General features: G+C 49.5%; 1 protein-coding gene across 1 annotated transcript in view; it reads right to left on the reverse strand.

The window, feature by feature from the left end:
* Positions 1-23,415, reverse strand: part of STAG2 (stromal antigen 2) — a 583,303-nt gene that overhangs the window by 508,565 nt on the left and 51,323 nt on the right. The window contains 2 exon segments of the mRNA XM_030209778.1: positions 10,850-10,906; positions 18,682-18,820. Of these exon segments, the coding sequence (XP_030065638.1) occupies positions 10,850-10,906; positions 18,682-18,725 (101 nt within the window). The 5' untranslated portion in view covers positions 18,726-18,820.

Here is a 23,415-nt window from a genome sequence, read left to right on the forward strand (position 1 = left end):
CCTGCTGGGACGCTCGCACCCGCGAGACGAGGGACAACAAGTTGTTGGCCCTTGTCTCTGGGAGATAGGCGCGAGCCGTCCGAGAATCCAGCAGAGCTCCTATGAACTCGAGTTTCTGCACTGGGAGAAGATGGGACTTTGGATAATTTATCACAAACCCCAGTAGCTCCAGGAGGCGAATAGTCATCTGCATGGACTGCAGGGCTCCTGCCTCGGATGTGTTCTTCACCTGCCAATCGTCGAGATATGGGAACACATGCACCCCCAGCCTGCGAAGTGCCGCTGCTACTACAGCTAGGCACTTTGTGAACACCCTGGGCGCAGAGGCGAGCCCAAAGGGTAGCACACAGTACTGGAAGTGGCGTGTGCCCAACTGAAATCGCAGATACTGTCTGTGAGCTGGCAGTATCGGGATGTGTGTGTAGGCATCCTTCAAGTCCAGAGAGCACAGCCAATCGTTTTGCTGAATCATGGGGAGAAGGGTGCCCAGGGAAAGCATCCTGAACTTTTCTTTTACGAGATATTTGTTCAGGGCCCTTAGGTCTAGGATGGGACGCATCCCCCCTGTTTTCTTTTCCACAAGGAAGTACCTGGAATAGAATCCCAGCCCTTCTTGCCCGGATGGCACGGGCTCGACCGCATTGGCGCTGAGAAGGGCGGAGAGTTCCTCTGCAAGTACCTGCTTGTGCTGGAAGCTGTAGGATTGAGCTCCCGGTGGACAATTTGGAGGTTTCGAGGCCAAATTGAGGGTGTATCCTTGCCGGACTATTTGCAGAACCCACTGATGGGAGGTTATGAGAGGCCACCTTTGGTGAAAAGCTTTCAACCTCCCCCCGACCGGCAGGTCGCCCGGCACTGACACTTGGATGTCGGCTATGCTCTGCTGGAGCCAGTCAAAAGCTCGCCCCTTGCTTTTGCTGGGGAGCCGCGGGGCCTTGCTGAGGCGCACGCTGCTGACGAGAGCGAGCGCGCTGGGGCTTAGCCTGGGCCGCAGGCTGTCGAGAAGGAGGGTTGTACCTACGCTTGCCAGAAGAGTAGGGAACAGTCCTCCTTCCCCCAAAAAATCTTCTACCTGTAGAGGTAGATGCTGAAGGCTGCCGGCGGGAGAACTTGTCGAATGCGGTATCCCGCTGGTGGAGATGCTCTACCACCTGCTCGACTTTCTCTCCAAAAATATTGTCCGCACGGCAAGGCGAGTCCGCAATCCACTGCTGGAGTCTATTTTCCAGGTCGGAGGCACGCAGCCATGAGAGCCTGCGCATCACCACACCTTGAGCAGCGGCCATGGACGCAACATCAAAGGTGTCATACACCCCTCTGGCCAGGAATTTTCTGCACGCCTTCAGCTGCCTGACTACCTCCTGAAAAGGCTTGGCTTGCTCAGGGGGGAGAGCATCAACCAAGCCCGCCAACTGCCGCACATTGTTCCGCATGTGTATGCTCGTGTAGAGCTGGTAAGACTGGATTTTGGCCACGAGCATAGAGGAATGGTAGGCCTTCCTCCCAAAGGAGTCTAAGGTTCTAGAGTCTTTGCCCGGGGGCGCCGAAGCATGCTCCCTAGAACTCTTAGCCTTCTTTAGGGCCAAATCCACAACTCCAGAGTCGTGAGGCAACTGAGTGCGCATCAGCTCTGGGTCCCCATGGATCCGGTACTGGGACTCGATCTTCTTGGGGATGTGGGGGTTACTTAATGGCTTGGTCCAGTTCGCAAGCAATGTCTTTTTCAGGACATGGTGCAAGGGAACAGTGGACGCTTCCTTAGGTGGAGAAGGATAGTCCAGGAGCTCAAACATTTCAGCCCTGGGCTCGTCCTCCACAACCACCGGGAAGGGGATGGCCGTAGACATCTCCCGGACAAAGGAAGCAAAAGACAGACTCTCAGGAGGAGAAAGCTGTCTTTCAGGAGAGGGAGTGGGATCGGAAGGAAGACCCTCAGACTCCTCGTCAGAGAAATATCTGGGGTCTTCTTCCTCTTCCCACGAGGCCTCACCCTCGGTGTCAGACACAAGTTCACGGACCTGTGTCTGCAACCTCGCCCGGCTCGACTCCGTGGAGCCACGTCCACGATGGGGGCGTCGAGAGGTAGACTCCCTTGCCCGCATCGGCGAAGCTCCCTCCGCCGACGTAGTCGGGGAGCCCTCCTGGGAGGTGGCCGCAGTCGGCACCGCACGAGGTACCGACGTCGGGGACCTCACCCCGGGCGATGGGCCAGCCGGCGCCACGCTCGACGGTACCGGAGGCGCAAGCACCGCCGGTACCGGAGGGGTAGGGCGCAACAGCTCTCCCAGAATCTCTGGGAGAACGGCCCGGAGGCTCCGTTCAGAGCGGCTGCAGAGAAAGGCAGGGAGGTCGATGCAGGCGTCGACGTCAGAACCTGTTCCGGGCGTGGAGGCTGGTCCGGGCTGTCCAGAGTGGAGCGCATCGACACCTCCTGAACAGAGGGTGAGCGGTCCTCTCAGTGCCGATGCCTGCTGGGTGCCGACTCCCTCGGCGACCCAGAGCTCTCGGTGCCGACGCGGGGAGGAGACCGGTGTCGATGCTTCTTCGACTTCTTCCGAAGCATGTCACCGGAGCTCCCCGGCACCGACGAGGAGGACGTAGAATCCATCCGTCGCTTCCTCAGGGCCGAGGTCGAAGCAGGTCGATCCCGGGGGGGGCTGTACCGCAGGAGCCCTCAGGGTAGGGGGAGACCCACCCGAAGGCTCACCGCCACCAGCAGGGGAATGGACAGCCCTCACCTGCACTCCACCCGATGCACCACCGTCCGACGACATCAGGAGACGAGGTCCCGGTACCACCGACGTCGATGCAGCTATCCGATGTCTCGGCGCCGATGCAGAGGGCCGATGCCTCGATGCACTGGCGGCCAAGGATGAAGGTCTGGACGCTGATGACGTCGATGCACACGATGACCCCGGTGCCGATGCCGACGAAGAGCCCGAGAACAAAACATTCCACTGGGCCAATCTCGCTACCTGAGTCCGCCTTTGTAACAGGGAACACAGACTACAGTTCTGAGGACGGTGCTCGGCCCCCAGACACGAAGAGTGCCTATCAGTGAGCGAGATTACCCGGGCGCACTGGGTGCACTTCTTGAAGCCGCTGGAAGGCTTCGATGTCATGGGCGGAAAAATCACGCCGACGAAATCAAAATCCGAAATGACGAATTTGGAGCACCAAAACTTTAAGGGAGAAAAATCTCGACCGAGGCCGAAAAGAGGCCTACCCCGACGACGAAAGAAAACTAACCGGGGCAAAAACTGGAAACACGGGAAGGGGCAAACGAAACCCAAGGGGGTTTCCGGAGCACTTCCCGAACAAAGTTAGAACTTTTCCGAAGAAAAAAACACGTCTATTGTAAAACGGACGCGCGAGGTCGACTCTCCGGGGCTCGACACGACAAAAACACAGCCGTACCGAGTGCGGACGAAAGAAGACTGGCCGGCTCGAGCCGGTTTCGGGCGGGAAGACGGCCGCGCATGCGCGGTGCGCGCGGGCGCGCGAGGGCTAGCAAAGGACTTTGCTAGGAAGATTCCGATTGGAGGGGCCCGTCAGTGAGAACAAGCAGCCTGCTTGTCCTCGGAGAAAAAAAGCAAAATCGTTAAAGCCATTACCACGCTGACCACCACTTCCCGCACTGAGGCCCAGATGCATCAACCAAACGTAAAAAAAGCAAAATCGTTAAAGCCATTACCACGCTGACCACCACTTCCCGCACTGAGGCCCAGATGCATCAACCAAACGTAAAAAAGCAAAATCGTTAAAGCCATTACCGAATTTTAAAAAACGAACAATGCTCAAAAAAAAACAAGTCGCACAAATTCGGTGCGGTATTGTAAAGAACGATGCATCAATCTCCGTTGGTAATCAGCTCCTAAAGCATGCGCAGAGCAGCCAAGCGTTATGCTGGCTGCTCTGCGCATGCCAGAAACGTAAAAAAAAACAAACAAAAAAAGAAAACACAAACACATGGCTCCCCGCTTTCCCCTGCATGTCTCCACAAACATAAAGGATCGGGAGGGGGCAAAGGAGCTCATAAGGACCGTCCTGTATGGACGGCCTTGCCCCCCCCCCCCCCTGCTCCGTGCCCCGCCCCTCTGAGTTCATCGCCGCCACTCCCCCCCTCCACCGGACCCCTCCCCCTCCGCCATAATGGCCGGTGCAGCGCCTCTCACCTATGTTTGAAGGCGCTGCACGGGTTGGATCAGCTGTTCGTCGATCGCTTCTGTCTCCTCCGACGTCTCTCTCCTTTTTGTGCGGGGGGGGGGGTTCGGTGGAGGGGGAGCGGCGGCGACGAACTCAGGGAGCGGGGCACGGAGGCGGAGGATGGCAGGAGGCGGAGGATGGCAGGAGGCGGAGCATTGGATACAGAAGGAGAAGAGAGACCGGAAGGGAGGGGGGCCCGGCACTGCAAAAGTTAAGATTTTTAACAGCTTTTATTTCACACACGGAGCAGCGGGGAGCAGCGGCGACCTCGGGGGGGAGGAGGGGCAAGGACGTCCATACAGGACGCTGTTCATGAGCGCCTTTGCCCCTTCCCGATCCTTTTTTAATTTTAGTTTCATTTTTTGTTTTTGGCAGAGGGAAGCGGGGGAGCTCACTTTTCTTTTTTAAAGATGTTTATTATGGTGCAGGAGGCAGCGGGGAGATGACAGCTCAGGCCTTAACGACAGGTCTTGAGCTCACGTTAAATTTCTGACGGTAAATGGTTCGTTGCAATCGTCGGTATGCTTAGTGCATTTCGAATTGTCCTCATTTCAATGGTAGTTTCTCGTTTGCATTCCGTTTTTGTTAGCTGCTAGCGTTGTCGGAAAATGGCCTTTAATGCATGCTACGTTTCAAAATTTCCTCGTTAAAGGGTTGTTAAAGGATCATTAAAGTTTTGTGCATCTGGGCCTGAGTCCGCTGATTCTGATGGCCCCATTATGTCCTCTCCACCATATACTTAATTAGATTATTTTCTCCCTATATAGCATTGCCTAATTTATTATGTATTCCATGTTCAATATGTAATACCAGTTGCATGTTTTCCTCTTTTGTACCTAATTGTTCATTATATCATCCATGTTTCTATATATATTACCAATTGTATCTGCACTCTGAAATGGCATATGTCATGATGGAAATTGTAAGCCACATTGAGCCTGCAAATAGGTGGGAAAATGTGGGATACAAATGCAACAAATAAATATCTTACACATTCCAGCAGTATAAGACCTCTCTACTGGCAACAGTACACTGATGCAGCTTCTCCATCACAGTATGGGCCCCAAGACTCTGCAGGGAAACTGCAAACCGGAGCAGAAGAGAGCATCTCTGCTGCTTTCCACCAAATCACTTCCCTCCCCCACACACAGCACACCCTATGTCTTTTTTTTTATTTTTTTTTTGGGGGGGGGGCAATGTGCTAAACTGTGGCTGTTCCCCGCTGCCCCTTGAAGGGGTAGAGGCCAGTACAGAATATCCCAGCACAAAGGCACTCAGGGAAAGCACAGGGATACGAGGGAGGAGGGACTAACCTACCCGAGTTTGCACCCTTGAGGCACTAGAGAACCACCGCAGCACACAGATTACAAAATTTTTTTTTTTTTAAATAAAGAACCAGACAAGTAAAAAGTAGCGAAAGATACATACCTGTAGCAGGTATTCTCCGAGGACAGCAGGCTGATTGTTCTCACGACTGGGTGACGTCCACGGCAGCCCCCTCAACCGGAAGAGTTTCAGAGCAAACTCAAAAATGTCTCGCAGGAGGTCCCGCGCACGGGGCACGCCCACCGCGCATGTGCAGCCGTCTTCCCACCCGTGCGCGACTGCTCCCGCAGTTCTGACAGCAGTGCATCTGCTTGCGTTGTGTTAAGTCACATCATTTTAGGCATCTGCTGTATGAGCTGGTTTTTTCCACCACAAGTGGTATTATACACCACAAGTTTTCCGTTTTTAGAGTTGCTCCTTTCAGAAGGTTTCAAATTAGCCCCCGACGCAGCCCTTGGTGGGCGAAACACGGCCTCTGTCGGGCAATTTGTTTACATACGGTATCTTCAATAAAATCTTTCTGATGTTATATTGATCTGCTGGCTTCTTTTTCCATATTGGATTTTGCAGATCGTTTGCCTTGTTGTTTTTTGGGACCCTCATTTATAAGATTGATAGGACAGATGTCTAATTTGCATTGCGACTTGGCGTATCTTTTGAGTGATTGAGAGATGTTTTCGATCGATAGTGAGTCAAAGTTGGTCCATGATCAGTTTGCTGGGTATTCCCCATATATTGGGTATAGACATTCAAGGAGGTTTACATAACCAATTGTGTAGTTAGGTATCATACTTCGTAGCTTTATAATTTTTTCTTTGAAGTAATTCGCAAGGTTGTTTGCTGATGGGGTATCTATGTTGTTAGAGGTAACTGGCATGGTATTTAATAGATTATTTACGAGTTGGAAAAGTTTATGTGTATCCTTGTAGCCTGGTCCGATTTTAGTTTTATAATATGATCTTTTAGTCTGTCTGATGGTGTTATTTGTATTTTCTTTGTAGTTGTTTCCATTCATTGAGTGCAGAGTCGTCTTTTTTCTTATTCCATGCACGTTCTAATCTTCTGACTTTGTTTTTAGTTCTTTCAGTTCTTCATTAAACCATGGTATTGAGTTTTTTCTATGTGAGATTCTGGTTTGGAGTGGTGCTATGTTGTCTAATATGATTCTGCATCTATCGTCCCAGTCCTGGAGAAATTGGGGTGAATCTGTTGGTATTATCAATTCATTGTCAGGGTTGAGCCTGGGCAGGCTGTCGGGAAGAAGGATTGTACCTACGCTTAGGGTAAGCGTAAGAAGCAGTCTTCTTTCCCCTGAAAAACCGCTCACCTGATGAGGTAGATGCTGAAGGTGCCCGGTAGGAGAGGTTGTCGAGGGCGGTTTCCCGCTGGGGAAGCTGTTCGATCAATTGCTCGACTTTCTCACCAAATATGTTATCCCCCCCCCCCCCCCCCCCCCCCCCCCCCCCCGGCAAGGATCATCCGCCAGCCGCTACTGGGTCTGATTGTCCAGGTCAGAGGCGCGCAACTATGAAAGTCTGCGCATCACTATACCTTGGGCAGCGGATCTGGATGCAACATCACAAGTGTCATAAATACCCCTGGACAGGAATTTGCGACATGCCTTCAGCTGCCTGACCACCTCCTGAAAAGGCCTGGACTGCTTCGGAGGAAGCTTGTCAACCAGGTCCGCCAGTTGCCGCACATTGTTCCGCATGTGTATGCTCGTGTAGAGCTGGTAAGACTGGATCTTGGTCACGAGCATGGAGGAATGATAGGCCTTCCTCCCAAAAGAGTCCAGAGTGCGAGACTCATACCCCGGGGGCGCCGAGGCAGTATCCCTCGAACTCTTGACTCTCTTGAGAGCAGAATCCACCACCGCATAATCGTGTGGCAACTGAGTCCTCATCAACTCTGGGTCGCTGTGGATCCTATACTGGGACTCGGCTATCTTGGGGATGGTGGGGTTAGATAAAGGCTTCAGCCAGTTCCGAAGCAGTGTTTCCTTTAGGACATTGTGCAACGGTACCGTGGAAGACTCTCTAGGTGGTGATGGATAGTCGAGGACCTCGAGCATCTCAGTCCTCGGCTCATCCACAGTAACCACGGGGAAGGGAATGCTCACAGACATATCCATAACAAAGGAGGCAAAGGAAAGACTCTCCCGGTGGCAAAAGCTTCCTTTCTTTTTTTTTTGTTACATTTGTACCCCACGCTTTCCCACTCATGGCAGGCTCAATGCGGCTTACATGGGACAATGGAGGGTTAAGTGACTTGCCCAGAGTCACAAGGAGCTGCCTGTGCCTAAAGTGGGAATCAAACTCAGTTCCTCAGGACCAAAGTCCACCACCCTAACCACTAGGCCACTCCTCCACTTCTGGTGAAGGAGTGGGGTCAGAGGGAAGACTACAGGACTCCTCGGAAGAGAAATACCTAGGGTCCTCCTCCTCCTCCCCCCCCCCCCCCCCCCCGAGGCCTCCTCCTCTGTGCTGGACATGAGTTCCCTGACTTCAGTCCGGAACCGGGCCCGTCTCGACTCAGAGGATCCCAGTCCTCAATGACGACTTTGAGAGGTGGGCTCCCGCACCGGCGGGGACGAAGCTCCCTCCATCGACAGAGAGTCCACCTGAGTGGCGGCAGACACCGATGCCGACAACCGCATCACAGGGCCAGAGCCAGCCAGCGCTTCCATCAACAGTGCCGAGGGCGCAAGCACCCCCGGCACCGGGAAAGACAGGCGCAGCAGCCCTTCCAGGATACCTGGAAGAATGGCCCAGAGGCACTTGTCCAGAGTCTCTGTCGGGAAAGGCTGAGGGGCCGGTGCAGGAGTCGGAGATAGAATCTGCACGGAGCCAGGAGGCGGTACCGGACTGCACGACGACCGACGCATCAACACCTCATGGATGGAGGGGGAGCGGTCCTCCTGGCGTCGATGGTTCTCAGGGGCCGAATCCCTCGACGCCCCAGAGCTCCCAGTACTGTGAGAAGGGGACGACCGATGGCGATGCTTCTTAGTTTGTTTCTTGCGATGCATGTCATCGGTGCTCCGCGATACCAACGAGGAGGACATGCAATCCACACGCCTCCTCGGGGTCGGGTCCGAAAAGGGCAGGTGGAGGCCCACTCAACTGCTCACTGCTCCCAGCAAGAGGTGGGCGTCGGGCCTGTGGTACCTGCTCTCCTGAGGTTGATGCCATATCCGGTGCCGAAGTCGACGGCTCTGGTGCCGATGCTGTCAACGTCAAAGAGCCAGGCCAAGCTCCAAAAAGACGATCCTGCTGAGCTTGTCTCGCCACCTGTGTCCGCTTTTTTAAGCTAAGACACAATTTACACGCTTTGGGATTATGCTCAGGCCCGAGGCACCAAACGTGGATGTCGGAAAGCGAGATTGCCCGGTGGCACCGACCACACTTTTTGAAGCCGCTGGGAATCCTCGATGTCATCGATGGAAAAATCGCGGTGGGGAGGTCAAAATCGTCGATGGTGGCGGGAAAACGCAAAAGCGCGGCCAAAAGGGTCATGACGGCGGCAAAAGGAAACTTAAGGCGGCCAAAAACTAAAAACTACGGGGAACAGAGTTTTTTTTTTTTTTTTTTTACTTTTAAAGAAGAAAAGAAAGCGGGAACGGCGCCACGAAACAAAGAAAAAGCGATAAAATCGCCACAACCTGTTTCCGAGGGCTGAGAGGAGAGGGATGCAATGCAGTCCTCTCTCCAACCGCGGAAAACGAAGAACTGAGCGGGAGCAGTCGTGCACGGGCGGGAAACTCTGAAACTCTTCCGGTTGGAGGGGGCTGCCGTGGACGTCACCCAGTAGTGAGAACAAGCAGCCTGCTTGTCCTCGGAGAAAAAGAAATACAGACAAACTAAAGGGCTCAACACATCTTCCACCTGCTGAAGACAGAGAAATACTGAGGCTTTCAGTGTCTGAACAGGCCTCTTATTGGCTCTCTAAAGAATCAGCATTCTCAGTCTCCACCTGCTGAAAGGCATGCACAACCCAACCAGTTATTCTGGACCAGTTCTGAGGGACGCTAAGGAAACACTTGTTAGAACCATAACCCACTTCCAGTTGAGCTGGAATCTCACACGGTCAGCAAGAAACTAGAGAGTTGCACGGGGACAGAAATCTAACCTATCCATGCCATTCTCCACCACAAGTAATCTCTCCATCCCTACCCCTGGCCCACCCAGCCCTGCCCCACCACACCCTGCCGTACAGTCACCTTGACCCCCCTTCCCCCAAAGAAAGCCAGATTCTATAAGCAGTGAAAATCTGGTAAAAATAGCAAATGCATTTTCTTCCATACTCTGCTAAACACAAAGTTTAAAAAGATGTACATTTTCAAAAAAAGTGAACATCCATGAGTAGCATGCCCCCTTTCGTTTCCCTCCCATCCATGAGCAGCATTTTCCCCTCTCCTCTCCATCCCCTTCTATTCAATATCACCCTCTTTTCCCTCCCCTCATCCTTGTACATCACTCCCTTACCAATCTTTTTACCAGTCCCCTTCCCTCCCTGCGCCCACACTCCACCCCCCTTTTCACAGACCTCTCCCACCCATCTACAACTCCATCAATACATCCACCTCCCCTCTAGCACAGAGTCAGGGTGCTCTCCCCAAAGACACATCAATGCAACCTGGTGCTGTAGTGGCTTCTTCGGGGCAGGAAATATCCCCAGTTTTTCCTGCCTGCTGGTGCTGATCCACTCACTACCGCCACTTCTTTAAAATGACTGCCGAGACTTCAAGTGATGACAGCAAGCGGATCAGCAGCAGCAGGCAGGAAATAGCAAGATCTTTCCTGCTCCAAAGAGGCCACTAGACCAGTGTTTCCCCAAGTCCAATCCTGGAGTACCCCTTGGCAGTCAGGTTTTGAGGATATCCACAATGGAATATACACGAACTTGATTTCAATACACTGCCTCCATTATATGCATATTCACTGTGTGTATCCTGAAAACCTGACTGCCAAGGGGTACTCTGAATGTAGTTTCAAAAACCTCAGAAAGGCGGCATATCAAGTCCCATTTCCCTTTCCCTTACTCCAGGACTGGACTTGGGAAACACTGCACTAGACCACCAGGGTGCACTGAGGTACGTTCAGGGAGGGCACCCTGTGGCTCCAGGGGAAGGAATGAAGGCCTGAATACACTTCTGCGGGAACCCTGCAGGACATGGAGGTGATCCTTGCAGGAAACATGGGATTCCTGCTAACCTTGTTCCCCTAATCCCTCCCCCACCCCAAGGCACAGTTTTCTAATAATTACTATGCAAGTGTCTGCAATTTCCATATAGAAGTGGAAAAAAATATCATACCTGGGTCCAGTACTGCAGGAAAGGGGACCCATATCATGAAGAGAAGAATCCAGGGGTCTAAAAAGAGTACACAAGATAAATACCTTAATCCTTGTTGAGTTTTAAGGTCCCCCTCAAAATTACAATAATGCTTGCTGCACACATTTCAGGAAATAGAGAAAGCGTATGTGTTGGGAAAGTGAGCAAACAGAATGGAGAAGCATGAAAAACATTTCCTAGTAAAACCTGATAGCGTCTTACATATCTCAAATTTTATTTGAACTATTAAAGGTGTACATTAAAAGGAACACACAACAATAAGACACTGCCCCTATTTAAGCCATAGATTGCATATGCTTACCTGTAAAGGGGATTCTCCATGGGCGGCAGAGAAACGCAGCCATATGATTAGGTGGCATTATCCTTGTTCTCAAAAGCTTTAGCAGGGCAGTGAAGACCGAAGGGAAAATTAGGTTCTTACCTTGGTAATTTTCTTTCCTTTAGTCATAGCAGATAAATCCATTACGAGTGGGTTGTGTCCATCAACCAGCAGGGGAAGATAAAGAGCACTGAAAAACCATAGTGCCTCTTGGCCAGCTAGCTCCATCTGCCTCTTCAGTATTTGAAGCTTCCGAAGCAGTGTAACACCGCAAAGCATAATAACATGAACTTTCCTCACAGCGGATGAACACCCCAAAACTGGAGCTATAATTCAAAGGAGGGAATGAACTCATCCTCCTGTAACTGAACAGAAATCCTGAAGACTGGTTTCCAACTTCTCCCAATGGGGGAACATATCTACAGGAAAAAAACTGAACATAAAAGTAACATAAATCACATAATGAACCACTGAGGGAGGGCTCATGGCTTCATCTGCTATGACTAAAGGAAAGAAAATTACCAAGGTAAGAACCTAATTTTCCCTTCCTTGTCATCAAGCAGATGAATCCATTACGAGTGGGATGTATCAAAGCAATCCCTAGATAGGGTGGGAACAAGCCACACCACGCGCCAGCACTTGTGCTCCAAAATGCGCATCTCTCCTGGCAGCCACATCCAGCCTGTAATGTCGGGCAAAAGAGAGCTTCGAAGCCCAAGCAGCTGCACTACATATCTCTTGAAGAGAGACTGCTCCCGTTTCAGCCAAAGAGGAGGAAATCGTTCTTGTGAAATGTGCCTTAAAGGCTTCAGGCGGAGGCTGGCCAGATAGCAGATATGCTGAAAAGATAGCTTTTTTGAGCCAACAGGCTATAGTGGCCTTAGACACTGGAGACCCACTGCGCAGACCTGACAAAGGAACAAAAAGATGGTCAGAGGTCCGAAAGGCATTTGACATGTGCAGATATTGCAACAGAGCCCTTCGCACATCCAGAAGGTGCAACTGCCCATAGGCTTCTGGAAACTCCTCTTTAGAAAAGGAGGGCAGGAAAATAGGCTGGTTTAGGTGAAACGCTGAAACCACCTTAGGCATGAAGGAAGGCACCGTACGTACCATTACTCCGGACTCTGAGAATTGCAGAAATGGGTCTCGACAGGACAGCGCCTGGAGCTCAGATACCCGTCTTGCCGATGTCACGGCCACCAAAAAGACCGCCTTTAAGGTCACATCCTTCTCCGAAGCTCACCTGAGCGGCTCGAAGGGCGAACACTGAAGGGCCTTTAAAACTAACCCCAGGTTCCAGGCCGGACACGGAGCCCGCACGGGAGGACGGAGCCGAAGCACCCCTCCTAAGAAACCGTGTCACATCCGGGCAAGCAGCCACAGAGAGGCCAGCGACCTTCCCTCGAAAACATGCTAAGGCTGCTACTTGAACACGCAGGGAATTATAGGCCAAGCCTTTTTGTAAATCATCCTACAAAAAGTCAAGTATCGGCGAGACAGAAGCCCGCATGGGTGTAATCGCTTTAGAAGCACACCAAGCCTCAAAGTGGCGCCAAATCCTGACATAAGCCAAGGAAGTGGAACGCTTGCGGGCCTGTAGGAGAGTGGAAATGACTTTACTGTAATATCTCTTGTCTCTCAATTGTGCCCTCTCAATAGCCATGCCATAAGGCCAAAGCGGCAGGCGTCCTCCATGGTCACCAGGCCCTGTGACAACAGGTGCGGTACCAGAGGTAACTGCAGGGGATCCTCTACCAGCATCCGCCAGAGATCCGCATACCACAGCCTCCTGGGCCAATCCGGGGCAATGAGAACCACCTATCCTTGGTGGAGCCGAATCCGCAGGAGTACTCGCCCTATCAAGGGCCACGGAGGGAACACATACAGGAGGCCCTGAGGCCAGGGTTGAGCCAAGGCATCCAACCCTGCCGAGCGAGGATCTCTCCGTCTGCTGTAGAAGCACGGGACTTTGCCATTTGTGCTTGACACCATAAGATCCATTACGGGCTTTCCCCATTTGGCACATATTTGCAGGAATACTTCATCTGCAAGTTCCCACTCCACTGGGTCAATCTGATTCCTGCTCAGATAATCGGTTTGCACGTTGCTCTGACCTGCAATATGAGCTGCTGACAGAAACTGCAGATGAAACTCGGCCCAGTGGCAAATCTGCACGGCCTGCGCTGCTAGTGCCTCCTTGGCGATTTATGTAGGCCACTGCTGTCATGTTGACCGACAGAACTCTGACAGCCAATCCTTCCAGGGTCAAATGAAAGGCCAGAAGCGCCTAGAAAATCGCTTTCAACTCCAAGCGATTGATGGACCACTCCGACTCCTCGGGTGTCCAAAGACCCTGGGCATGCTTTCCCCGGCAATGTGCACCCCAGTCCTTCAGGCTGGCATCTGTTACCACCAGGCACCAATCGGGGAGCGCTTGCAGCATTCCTCGCCGCAGCATGCTGTCTGAGAGCCACCGCTCCATACTGAGCTGGGCCACAGGGAGCCACATGAGTCTGCATTGATAATCCTGAGATATTGGAGACCATCGTTGAAGCAGGGAACACTGCACAGGTCTCAGGTGCGCTCTCGCCCATGGCACCACTTCCAAAGTGGCTGTCATCGATCCCAACAGCTGGCAAGGCAACCTGAGTAGCAGACGGACCTGGTTCTGAAACTTGCACCGCTTTTGCTCAGGTAGGAAGACCATCCCCGAGGCTGTGTCGAACCGGACCCCCAAATATTCTAGAGATTGAGAGGGGGTCAGGTGACTTTTGGCTATATTGACGACCCAGCCAAGAGACTGCAGTACTGAGACCACTCTGGCTGTAACCTGAAAAACTCTCTTCTGCAGAGTCTGCTCTGATGAGCCAGTCGTATAGGTATGGGTGAACCCGGATACCCTCTCGCCTGAGAAAAGCAGCTACTACCACCATTACATTGGAATAGGTTCGGGGAGCTGTGGCAAGGCCAAAAGGCAAGGCCCGAAACTGGACATGTTTTCCCATCACCGCAAAACGCAGAAACCTCTGGTGCAGGGGCCAAATTGGTACGTGCAAGTAAGCTTCTTTCAGGTCCAGAGACGTGAGAAACTCTCCTGGCTGTACCGCCGCTATGACGGAGCGCAGGGTTTCCATGTGAAAATGCCGCACATTCAGAGACTTGTCGACCTGTTTTAAGCCTAGGATAGGCCGAAAAGACCCTCCTTTTCGCGGCACCACGAAGTAAATGGAGTAACGGCCAGAGCCGCATTCGGCAGGAGGCACGGGGGAAACCGCCCCAATGTGAATCAAGCCTTGCAAGGTCTCCTCTACCGCCACCCGTTTGGCAGCAGAACCGCACCGGGACTCCACAAACACGTCTCTTATCGGGGCATTGAATTCTATTCTGTAGCCTTCTCTGATCAGGTCCAAGACCCACTGATCTGAGGTAATCTTGGCCCACTCCTCGAGAAAGAGGGAAAGTCGTCCTCCTATCACAGGAATCGAGGAAGGGGCCGGCGCACTATCATTGAGAGGGCCGCCCTTGAACTCCAGGTCTTGAGCCTGCTGCTGCGGAACTTTTGTCCAAGAGAAAGGAGTTCCTTTGCTGAAAACGGCCACGTGAAGTGAACCTAGCAGAACGCCCCGGGCGGTACCTTCTAGCTTCACGGAAGCAAGGTCTGTAAGAGGAGGGGACCGCCTGACCCTTGGAAGAAGGCCGCGGCCTATCATCGGGTAAGCGCTGAGGTTTGGCAACCCCCAGGCCTTTCACAATTTTCTCCAACTCCTCACCAAACAGGAGAAGGCCTTGAAAGGGCAACTTCACCAACCTTTGCTTAGAGGCCATGTCAGCTGCCCAATGCCGTAGCCACAGAAGACGGCGAGCCACCACCGCTACGGCCATCTGTTTAGCCGAAGCTCTGATCAGATCATAAAGGGCGTCAGCCAAAAATGACAAGGCCAACTCCATCCGCAGTGCCACCTCTGTAAGGGGCTCCGCTCCATCTCCGGGCTGTTCCACTGCCTGTTGTAACCAAGCGAGGCAGGCTCGGGCAGCGTAGCAGCTGCATGCAGACGCCCGTAAGGATAGGCCTGAAATTTCAAAGGACCGTTTCATAGCTGCCTCCAGGGGACGGTCCTACATGTCCTTCAGGGCAACTCCACCTTCCACTGGGAGGGTAGTTTTCTTTTGTCACAGCCATGACTAGGGCATCCACTTTAGGCACTGCTAGGCACGCCAAATGCTCCTCACTTAAGAGGGTATAATTGCCCCATAGCCCTGACGACTTTCAAAGGACCCTCGGGGTCAGCCCATTGAGCCATGATAAGCTCTTGGATGGAGTACTGCAAAGGAAAGACTCGAGCAGCCTTCTTAGTACCTGCCATCCTCGGATTACCAGAGGAGGTCTCAGTACTCCCAGGGTCTTCTATAGAGAGGACCTGCAAGGCATCAGTAATAAGCACTGGCAGCGCATCGCGGTGGAAAATCCTCACAGCGGAAGAATCATCTGGATCCGGTGGCAATCCTACACCTTCTTCTGGCTCTCCAGACCACAAAGGCCTGCCAGACCCCTCAGAGTCCTCACATCCCAACCACGGGGGGGGGGGGGGGGGGGGGGGGGGGCACTCTCTGAAGGGGAATCCACGCTTCTGCGCTTGTCTTGCGGCCATCTGTCAGGGGAAAATGCGCCTGATGGTAATCCAAGGCCAGACTCCATTGGAGGGGATACAGAAAGCAGGGCCGCAGGGGACTCCTGCGAAAGAGCTCTTTTTAACATGTAGGCATTATGCAGCAATAAAACTAATTCAGGGGAAAATGGCTCACCCTGGCTTCCCAGTTCCAGTCCGGGGGAAACAGCTCTTTTATTAGCTTCTACACGAGGCGCCCCTCCAAGCTCAAACCCCTCCGCCTCAGCGGGGGTCGCGCCATGCTAATTCCAAAATGGCACCCGCTGCCAGATCCACAGAGCGGGAATGAACATCGCTCGCCATTCTCGGGCCGGCTCTGTCTGAAAAGCACGCCTTACAGAGCCCCGCTGCAAATTTGCACTTGCCACAAATGGCACAGCGCTTTACTTTCTCAGCAGCCAGCAGATTCGCACCAAAATCGTCCTGAATGCGGGCCCTCCCCGGAGGAGCTATAAAATGCTCTTACCTCACCAGACCAAGTCTCCGAGCTCCGGTCACACTGCACAATCAGAAGAAAACCTCTTTTCTGGGATCGCAGAACCAAAATGCGACGCAACTTTTTTTTTTTTTTTTACGCTGTGAGGAAAGTTTGAGGCAACAGCGAAAGAGGCAAATTTCAAACTCCGGAGGATCAGTAGCGTGGGAAAGGCAGGGAAAGGGTGAACCTATGTGCCTGCATCCACAGCATGGGCAAAGACAGGGACAGAGCTTGCCTATTTATCTACTTCCACATTGGGGGCCGGGTAAGGCAGGGAAAGGGCTAACCTATTTGCCTTTAAAGTGGGCACCATCAGCCACAACACCCCTGCTGCAACTGGCAAAAGCACAGGAGCCACCCCAGGCAGATTTTCTGAAGGAGCTTGAACAAGCTGCAACCACCCTGCTGGGGAGATAGAGAATACTGAAGAGGCAGATGGAGCTAGCTGGCCAAGAGGCACTATGGTTTTTCAGTGCTCTCTATCTCCCCCTGCTGGTTGATGGACACAACCCACTCGCAATGGATTCATCTGCTTGATGACAAGGAAGAAGGCCTTATGCATCAATAGCACAAACTCCAGGGAGAAAAACTCACCCTGGCCCTCCGCCCCCGAATTAGGAGAAGCGGAGGCTGAAGCTCCTCTAGCAGCCTCGAAACGAGGCGTCCCCCTGCACTCAGACTCCTCCGCAACCGCGAGGGTCGAGTCATGCGGCGCTGCCAAATACTGAAGGCAGAAGGGGGCTAGCCATCCAAGGGTCACTGTGGTTTTTCAGTGTTCTCTATTTCCACCTGCTGGTAGGCGGATACAACCCATCAGTTTATGGATTCATCTGCTGCTGATGACAAGGAAGGCGGCATTTCCCGCCAAACTCAACACCGGGAGAGCAGGAGAGACGGCCGCCGGCAAAATCGCCCCCCCCCCCCCCCCCCACCACGAAACCAACGTACCAGCAACTGCTGCACTCTGATCCTCAACAGAAGTACAGTAGCGACAGACCCCCCCCCCCCCCCCCCCCCCCGCTGCTGACAGACAACACAATGGTGAAGTTTCTCTGACATTGCAAAGGAAGCAAAACCACAAAAAACAACTGATTGCTAAACAGCTGATCGCTCCCACACCAAGGAGCTACCCTGCTTAATAAAAGTGCCCAAAGACAGCTCTGCTGACCAGCAGAACGAGAGGCTCGAACCTTAGGGGTTTTTTTTGTTTTTGTTCTTTTAACAGCAGCTGCCTCTCCCCACCTGCACAGCTCCCCCCCCTTTGCGAAGCTTGAGGTCAATCTGTACTGCTTTTAAAAGCAGAAAACAATGCTAGCAGTAAGCACTAACTAGCATCCACATCAATCGGGGAAGGGACTCGGCCTTCCAAGTGTGGCACCCCCGAGGCTCACAGAGACCCCCACAGGCCTCAGCTTCCACAAAGCAGGTTTTTTTTTTGTTTTGTTTTTTAATGCACAGGTAAGCAAACCAAAAGAGAGACAAACAAAATATATTTTAACCAACAAAAAGAAATAGAAATACAGAGACTGAAGGGCTCACCACCTTCCACCTGCTGGAGACTGAGCTTACTGGATCTTTCTCTAGCTGGCAAGGGCTCTTATTGGCTCGCTAGAGTCACAGCTTTTTTTTCTCAGTCTCCACCTGATGGAAGGCGTACACAACCCATCAGTCACATTCTGGGCCAGTCCAGAGGGACGCTAAGGAAATAGTAAATTCACAGGGCACCATAAACATGGATCTGAAGTCCTCCAGATATCACTGCAGACTCAAGCCACCCTCAAAGCTCAACTGGGAAACAGGAGCAAATTTCTCAGAACAAGGGGCTGAAAAGTAAGTCCATCTACCTGATAGAAAATACTGTGGAGTTGGACTTGATACCAAGAGAGATGTCTCAGCACAGTTTTCAATTCTCTATCTCCATCTGCTAGTTTAAGTTGTTCATTTTCAAATTCACATTAAATTGTTCAATAACTTATGGCATTTAAGAAGCACTCTCTTACACACCAAAATGTATGCAGCAAAATGCCAGTCTAACCTGAATTCACACCACCAAGCATGCAGTGAAGAACAACCAACCAACCATCACTACCATTTGTTTACTTTGTAATCTTAAATCTCTTCAGCTTCATATTTTACATAACCTAATGTTCACAGCAATTTTGCAAAGATTTTCAAGTTAGACACATTACAGTGTATAACACTACCTATTATCATCCGCATTCATATTTTCACTGCCATATTCTGATTCTACTGAACACTAAAGAAAAAAATACAGTTTTGCTCAAATACATGGCATTATTTAAAAAAAAAAAAAAAAAAAACTTACTGAAGAAGGCTAAAGTCTGTTGGTATCTCTGGAGCTGCTATCATTTCTTTATCATCTTCTAGACCACCAGTGTCTCTGGAACAATATCTTCATTAATGTGAAGGCTGCCAAGGGCTACCTTTGTTTTCTTCTTTAAGTCCTGAAAAAAATTATGCCAAGAATTTTCTTTTTAACCACTCTAGTGAACACCACCCTCTAATGATTCCTGAATATACATACTTGTTACTTAAATTAAGACATATCTGACTCTTCCAATCTACACAAGTATCTAACCCATCTCAACTGGTATATTTGCTAAGCACAGGAAACAAAACACAGTGCAGCTATATCCTGAACATCTGAACCTAACAAATACGATTAAACAAGTCTGAATTAATGCTTCTACACCAAAACCTTACAAATAGGACCATAAATAAATTTAAGGCTTATGTACTGAACTGCGAGATAAGGTAAAATTTATTCTTACCTGTTTATTTCCTTGAGTCTTGCTAGAACACTCCAGACTTATGGGTTGTCCCCTTATTAGCAGATAGAGGCAGACATCTGAAAATTGACGACACCATCGATACAAGTGGCGTAGCCATGAACATTCCACTATGCCACTGTCAAAGCCACTTGAACAGACCAAAACAAGTAACGGTATAATACAAGAGAACCAAGTAAACAAAACCTAGCCCAGAATGGAGGACACTTAGATCTACCTCTGAACAACTGACAGAAGCAGCAGCCCTAGGACCAAGGCATTTACTGAATCTCAATATTCCAGTGTGCCCTGGACTGGTCAAGCAGGAATCAAGGAAAGGAAATTAACAAGTAAGAATACAATTTCACCTTCCTTATCCTGCTAGGCCACTCCAAACCTGGAAAATGTACCAGAGTTTCAATTCCATAGGGCAAGAGGAAGATGTAACACTACTATTTATTTCTATAGCGTTACTACACATATTGAGCGCTGTACACTAAACACATAAGACAGTACCTGCTCAACAGAGCTTACAACATAATCAAAACAGATAAACAGGACAAATAAGGGATTAGGGAATTACTTATGGCTGGAATAATTAAAACAGACATAGGTACTTTACACATAAGGAGTTAGGAGTTAAAAGAAGCCTCAAAAGGTGGGCTTTTAGCCTAGATTTGAAGATGGCTAGAGATGGAACTTGGCATACTGATTCAGGAAATCTATTCCAGGAATACAATGCAGTAAGATAAAAGGAACAGAGTCTGAAGTTGGTAGTAGAAGAGAAGGGTACAGATGTGAGAGAATTACCCAATGAACAGAGTTCCCGGGGAGGAGTGTAGGGAGAGATAAGAAAGAGATACCTACGAGCGGAATGTGAATGCACTTGTAAGTTGGTAAGAGGAGCTTGAACTCTATGCAGAAATGGATCGGGAGCAAATAAAGATTCAGATGCACAAAGATCCCGGTAAAGAATCGCTCTGTATTTCCACCTCGGTAAAAATTAGAAATATATACAAAGCGAATCGTATGCAAATGAGCTAGTCGCTGTTTTAGCGATCAGCTCATTTGCATTCATTAGGGGGTAAACCCGGTCGACAAGCTGAGCATGAGCAGAACAGCCAAATGCTAAGCGTGGCTGATCTGCACATGCTACAGACTGCTTTCATACAAGCAGACAAGCTGCATATACGAAAGCCAACATAGCTTTTATTTTTTCCCTTTAATTTCTTATGTGAGGGTAGGGTTGCATATGGGTCATTCCATGTCAAGTGGTCTGATTTCAGAGAAGTGCCCTGCTCGACCATCACGGATTTCGATGAAATTTTCTGTGAACATTCATACATGTCCCCAATGAACATTGGTAAAGTTTTACGTTCGCCAATGCAATACTTGCTGAGATATAGTAATCTGTTTGACCCCATACTGCAGCCTTCTATGGTATGACTCAGAGATTTCGGCAACTTTGAGACACTATCTCCGGCAATATTTTGTTGAAACAAAAAAAACTTGGCCATCTTGTACAACTTTTTGCGCTCTATTAAACAAAATAATAAAAAAAATCTTCATGAGCAGATTTCCATGAAGAAAACTTGGAGCAAACTTGGTCCGAAAAATTTGCGGCACGAAAAAATTGTAAAGTTTGGCTTTTTATATCTCTGGAATTAAAGGTGTGATAAACGTGAAACTTTGCACACAACAATTTATCAACACAAGGTTTTCGAATATAAAATTTCATTCTCCTAATATTTTCCATTAGTTCCAGTGGAGGAGTGGCCTAGTGGTTAGGGTGGTGGACTTTGGTCCTGGGGAACTGAGGAATTGAGTTCGATTCCCGGCACAGGCAGCTCCTTGTGACTCTGAGCAAGTCACTTAACCCTCCCATTGCCTGCTGCATTGAGCCTGCCATGAGTGGGAAAGCGCGGGGTACAAATGTAACAACAACAACAAAAAAAACTTGGTTTGATGATTTTTGCAAGAACGCCAAAAATAGGGTATTTTTAGCCCACTTTTACAAAAAAAGACCTTCTGGAAACTCTTTTTAATCATTTTCATTAGAAAGGACATGTTTCAAACCCCTTTAAAAAGTAGGGTTGGTAACTTCCTGTTTCCACGAGAACAGGACACATTATTATTATTATTATTATTTAGAGGGAAAGACTGGGGCGAGCCTGCTTCCTTCACTGCTGCCGCTTTGACTTCCACATAGGGGGCCGGGTAAGGCAAGGAAAGGGCTAACCTATTTGCCTTTAAAGTGGGCACCATCAGCCACAACACCCCTGCTGCAACTGGCAAAAGCACAGGAGCCACCCCAGGCAGATTTTCTGAAGCAGCTTGAAAAAGCTGCAACCACCCTGCTGGGGAGATAGAGAATACTGGAGGCAGATGGAGCTAGCTGGCCATGAGGCACTATGGTTTTCCAGTGCTCTCTATCTCCCCCTGCTGGTTGATGGACACAACCCACTCATAATAGATTCATCTGCTTGATGACAAGAAATAAAAAATTAAGAAAGGAACTACAAAAAATGACAAGCAAATAGCAGTAAACTACATTCAAAAAACCCAATCAATACTTTAAAACCCTAAATTAGGAGGATCCAAGATGGCGTCGAGGGAGGACGTACGTTAGTTGAGTTCCCGTTTTACACCAGAATACCTGAAGAAGTAGGCGCGCTCCCCAGAGAATGGGGAAGAAAAAAGGCTAAGTCGTGGTGTTGTCCTTCTCGAACACAGCTGGGGTTCCCACCACTTCTCAGTCTACTTTGGAAAAATTTGGGGTCATAACGTCGGGGATATCGGTTCCTGCTTCGGGGAACAGCAAGGCTTTATTGCCGAATTTCAGTGGAGAGGGAGTGACTTTGAGTCCCCCTGTTGGCATGACCTCTCCAAGACCCGGAAACAGTAACGCTTCGCTATGGAGGTCGACAGTGGAAACGCCCTGTGGGTTAGGATTCTCACGCGATCCGAGGAGGTCCTGGCGCAGCATCGACTCCGGATAATAAACCAACTGGGGTATTGGAGAGTGAGCTCTTCCCCCCCGAAGATATCTGGAGCGGTTTCTGTGGAGAAATTGGACCTGGTGAAGCCAAAAAATGTCGTAATGGACGCACTATGGGAAGTGCTGCAGAGTGTGAATAATTCTCTTCTTCAGATGTCAAAAATTTTTCAGGAATAAATATGTGGAAGTCCAAGATATAAAAATAGAGACTTTGATTACGGAAATGGTTTCTCTATGAAAATCAGTTAATCTGGTAATGAAGGACAGTCATGTTTCTTGTAAAAAAAAAGTGGAACTTCTGGAGAACCAATTAAGGAAAAATAACTTGAGAATGATAAATCTTCCTAAAATACCCTATATAGAGAGTTATATTACTAGTGACTTTTGCCTTTGATTTAGATAGGAACAATGTTTTGAAATTGTATTTCCGATACATGGCTGATAGTTTTTTGGGTTCAAGGGAATCGCAGACTAGGGGGTGTGAACTCTTGGCTTTTAAGCCAAGAATCATTGCCCTAGGTGGGACCTTCCTAGAGCGATTCCTTTGTAAGTATTTTATTTCCTTATTACTTATTTGTTGAACCCAAGAAATTACAAGAGTTTGTGGAGTTAAAAGAACAGATGAAGAACCCTCTGCAGCAACTTCCTTTAGTTACCACTGTACCGGCTGCAATTACCGATTAACCTTCCTCCCTCAGAAAATATGAATTTGTAAGATTAACCACTTGGTGTTTTTCTTATTTTCCTGATCTTGGATCCCCCAATTGTGGACAATTATATATATTGTTGTGAGAAAATGTTTTTTCTTTTTCCTTATATTAATTTCTGTTTTTCCTTACATTTATGTGATAAATGTGAATGTAATTAAGTAAAATGATAAATTAAAAAAATTAAAAAATAAAATAAAACCCTAAATTAATTTGCAGTTAAAAAGAAGACTAACAAAAGTAAACAGAAAAAACTAAACAGGATATGAAATAGTCTACTAATCTAAGCAACATTACTTGCATTAACAGACATTTCAGCATTTCATTCAAAGACTTGCTACCAGTGTCTCAATGTAATACAAAAACGTTACTGGATTTTTGTCCCCTAAGGGGATCCACAAATTTTAAAAGCATGAAAAAGTTAAAGAAAAATAATCCATGTTAAAAATGCAGATTTCAATATTTAAAAACTGTATACAGGTTTCATAGAAGACTGGGATAAAAAAAATTCCAGAGAATTAAATGAGGGGAATTACTACTGTAACACAATCTTGTATATTTGGAAA

This window comes from Microcaecilia unicolor, chromosome 7 (genome assembly GCF_901765095.1).
Source record: "Microcaecilia unicolor chromosome 7, aMicUni1.1, whole genome shotgun sequence".
Classification (NCBI taxonomy): Eukaryota; Metazoa; Chordata; class Amphibia; order Gymnophiona; family Siphonopidae; genus Microcaecilia; species Microcaecilia unicolor.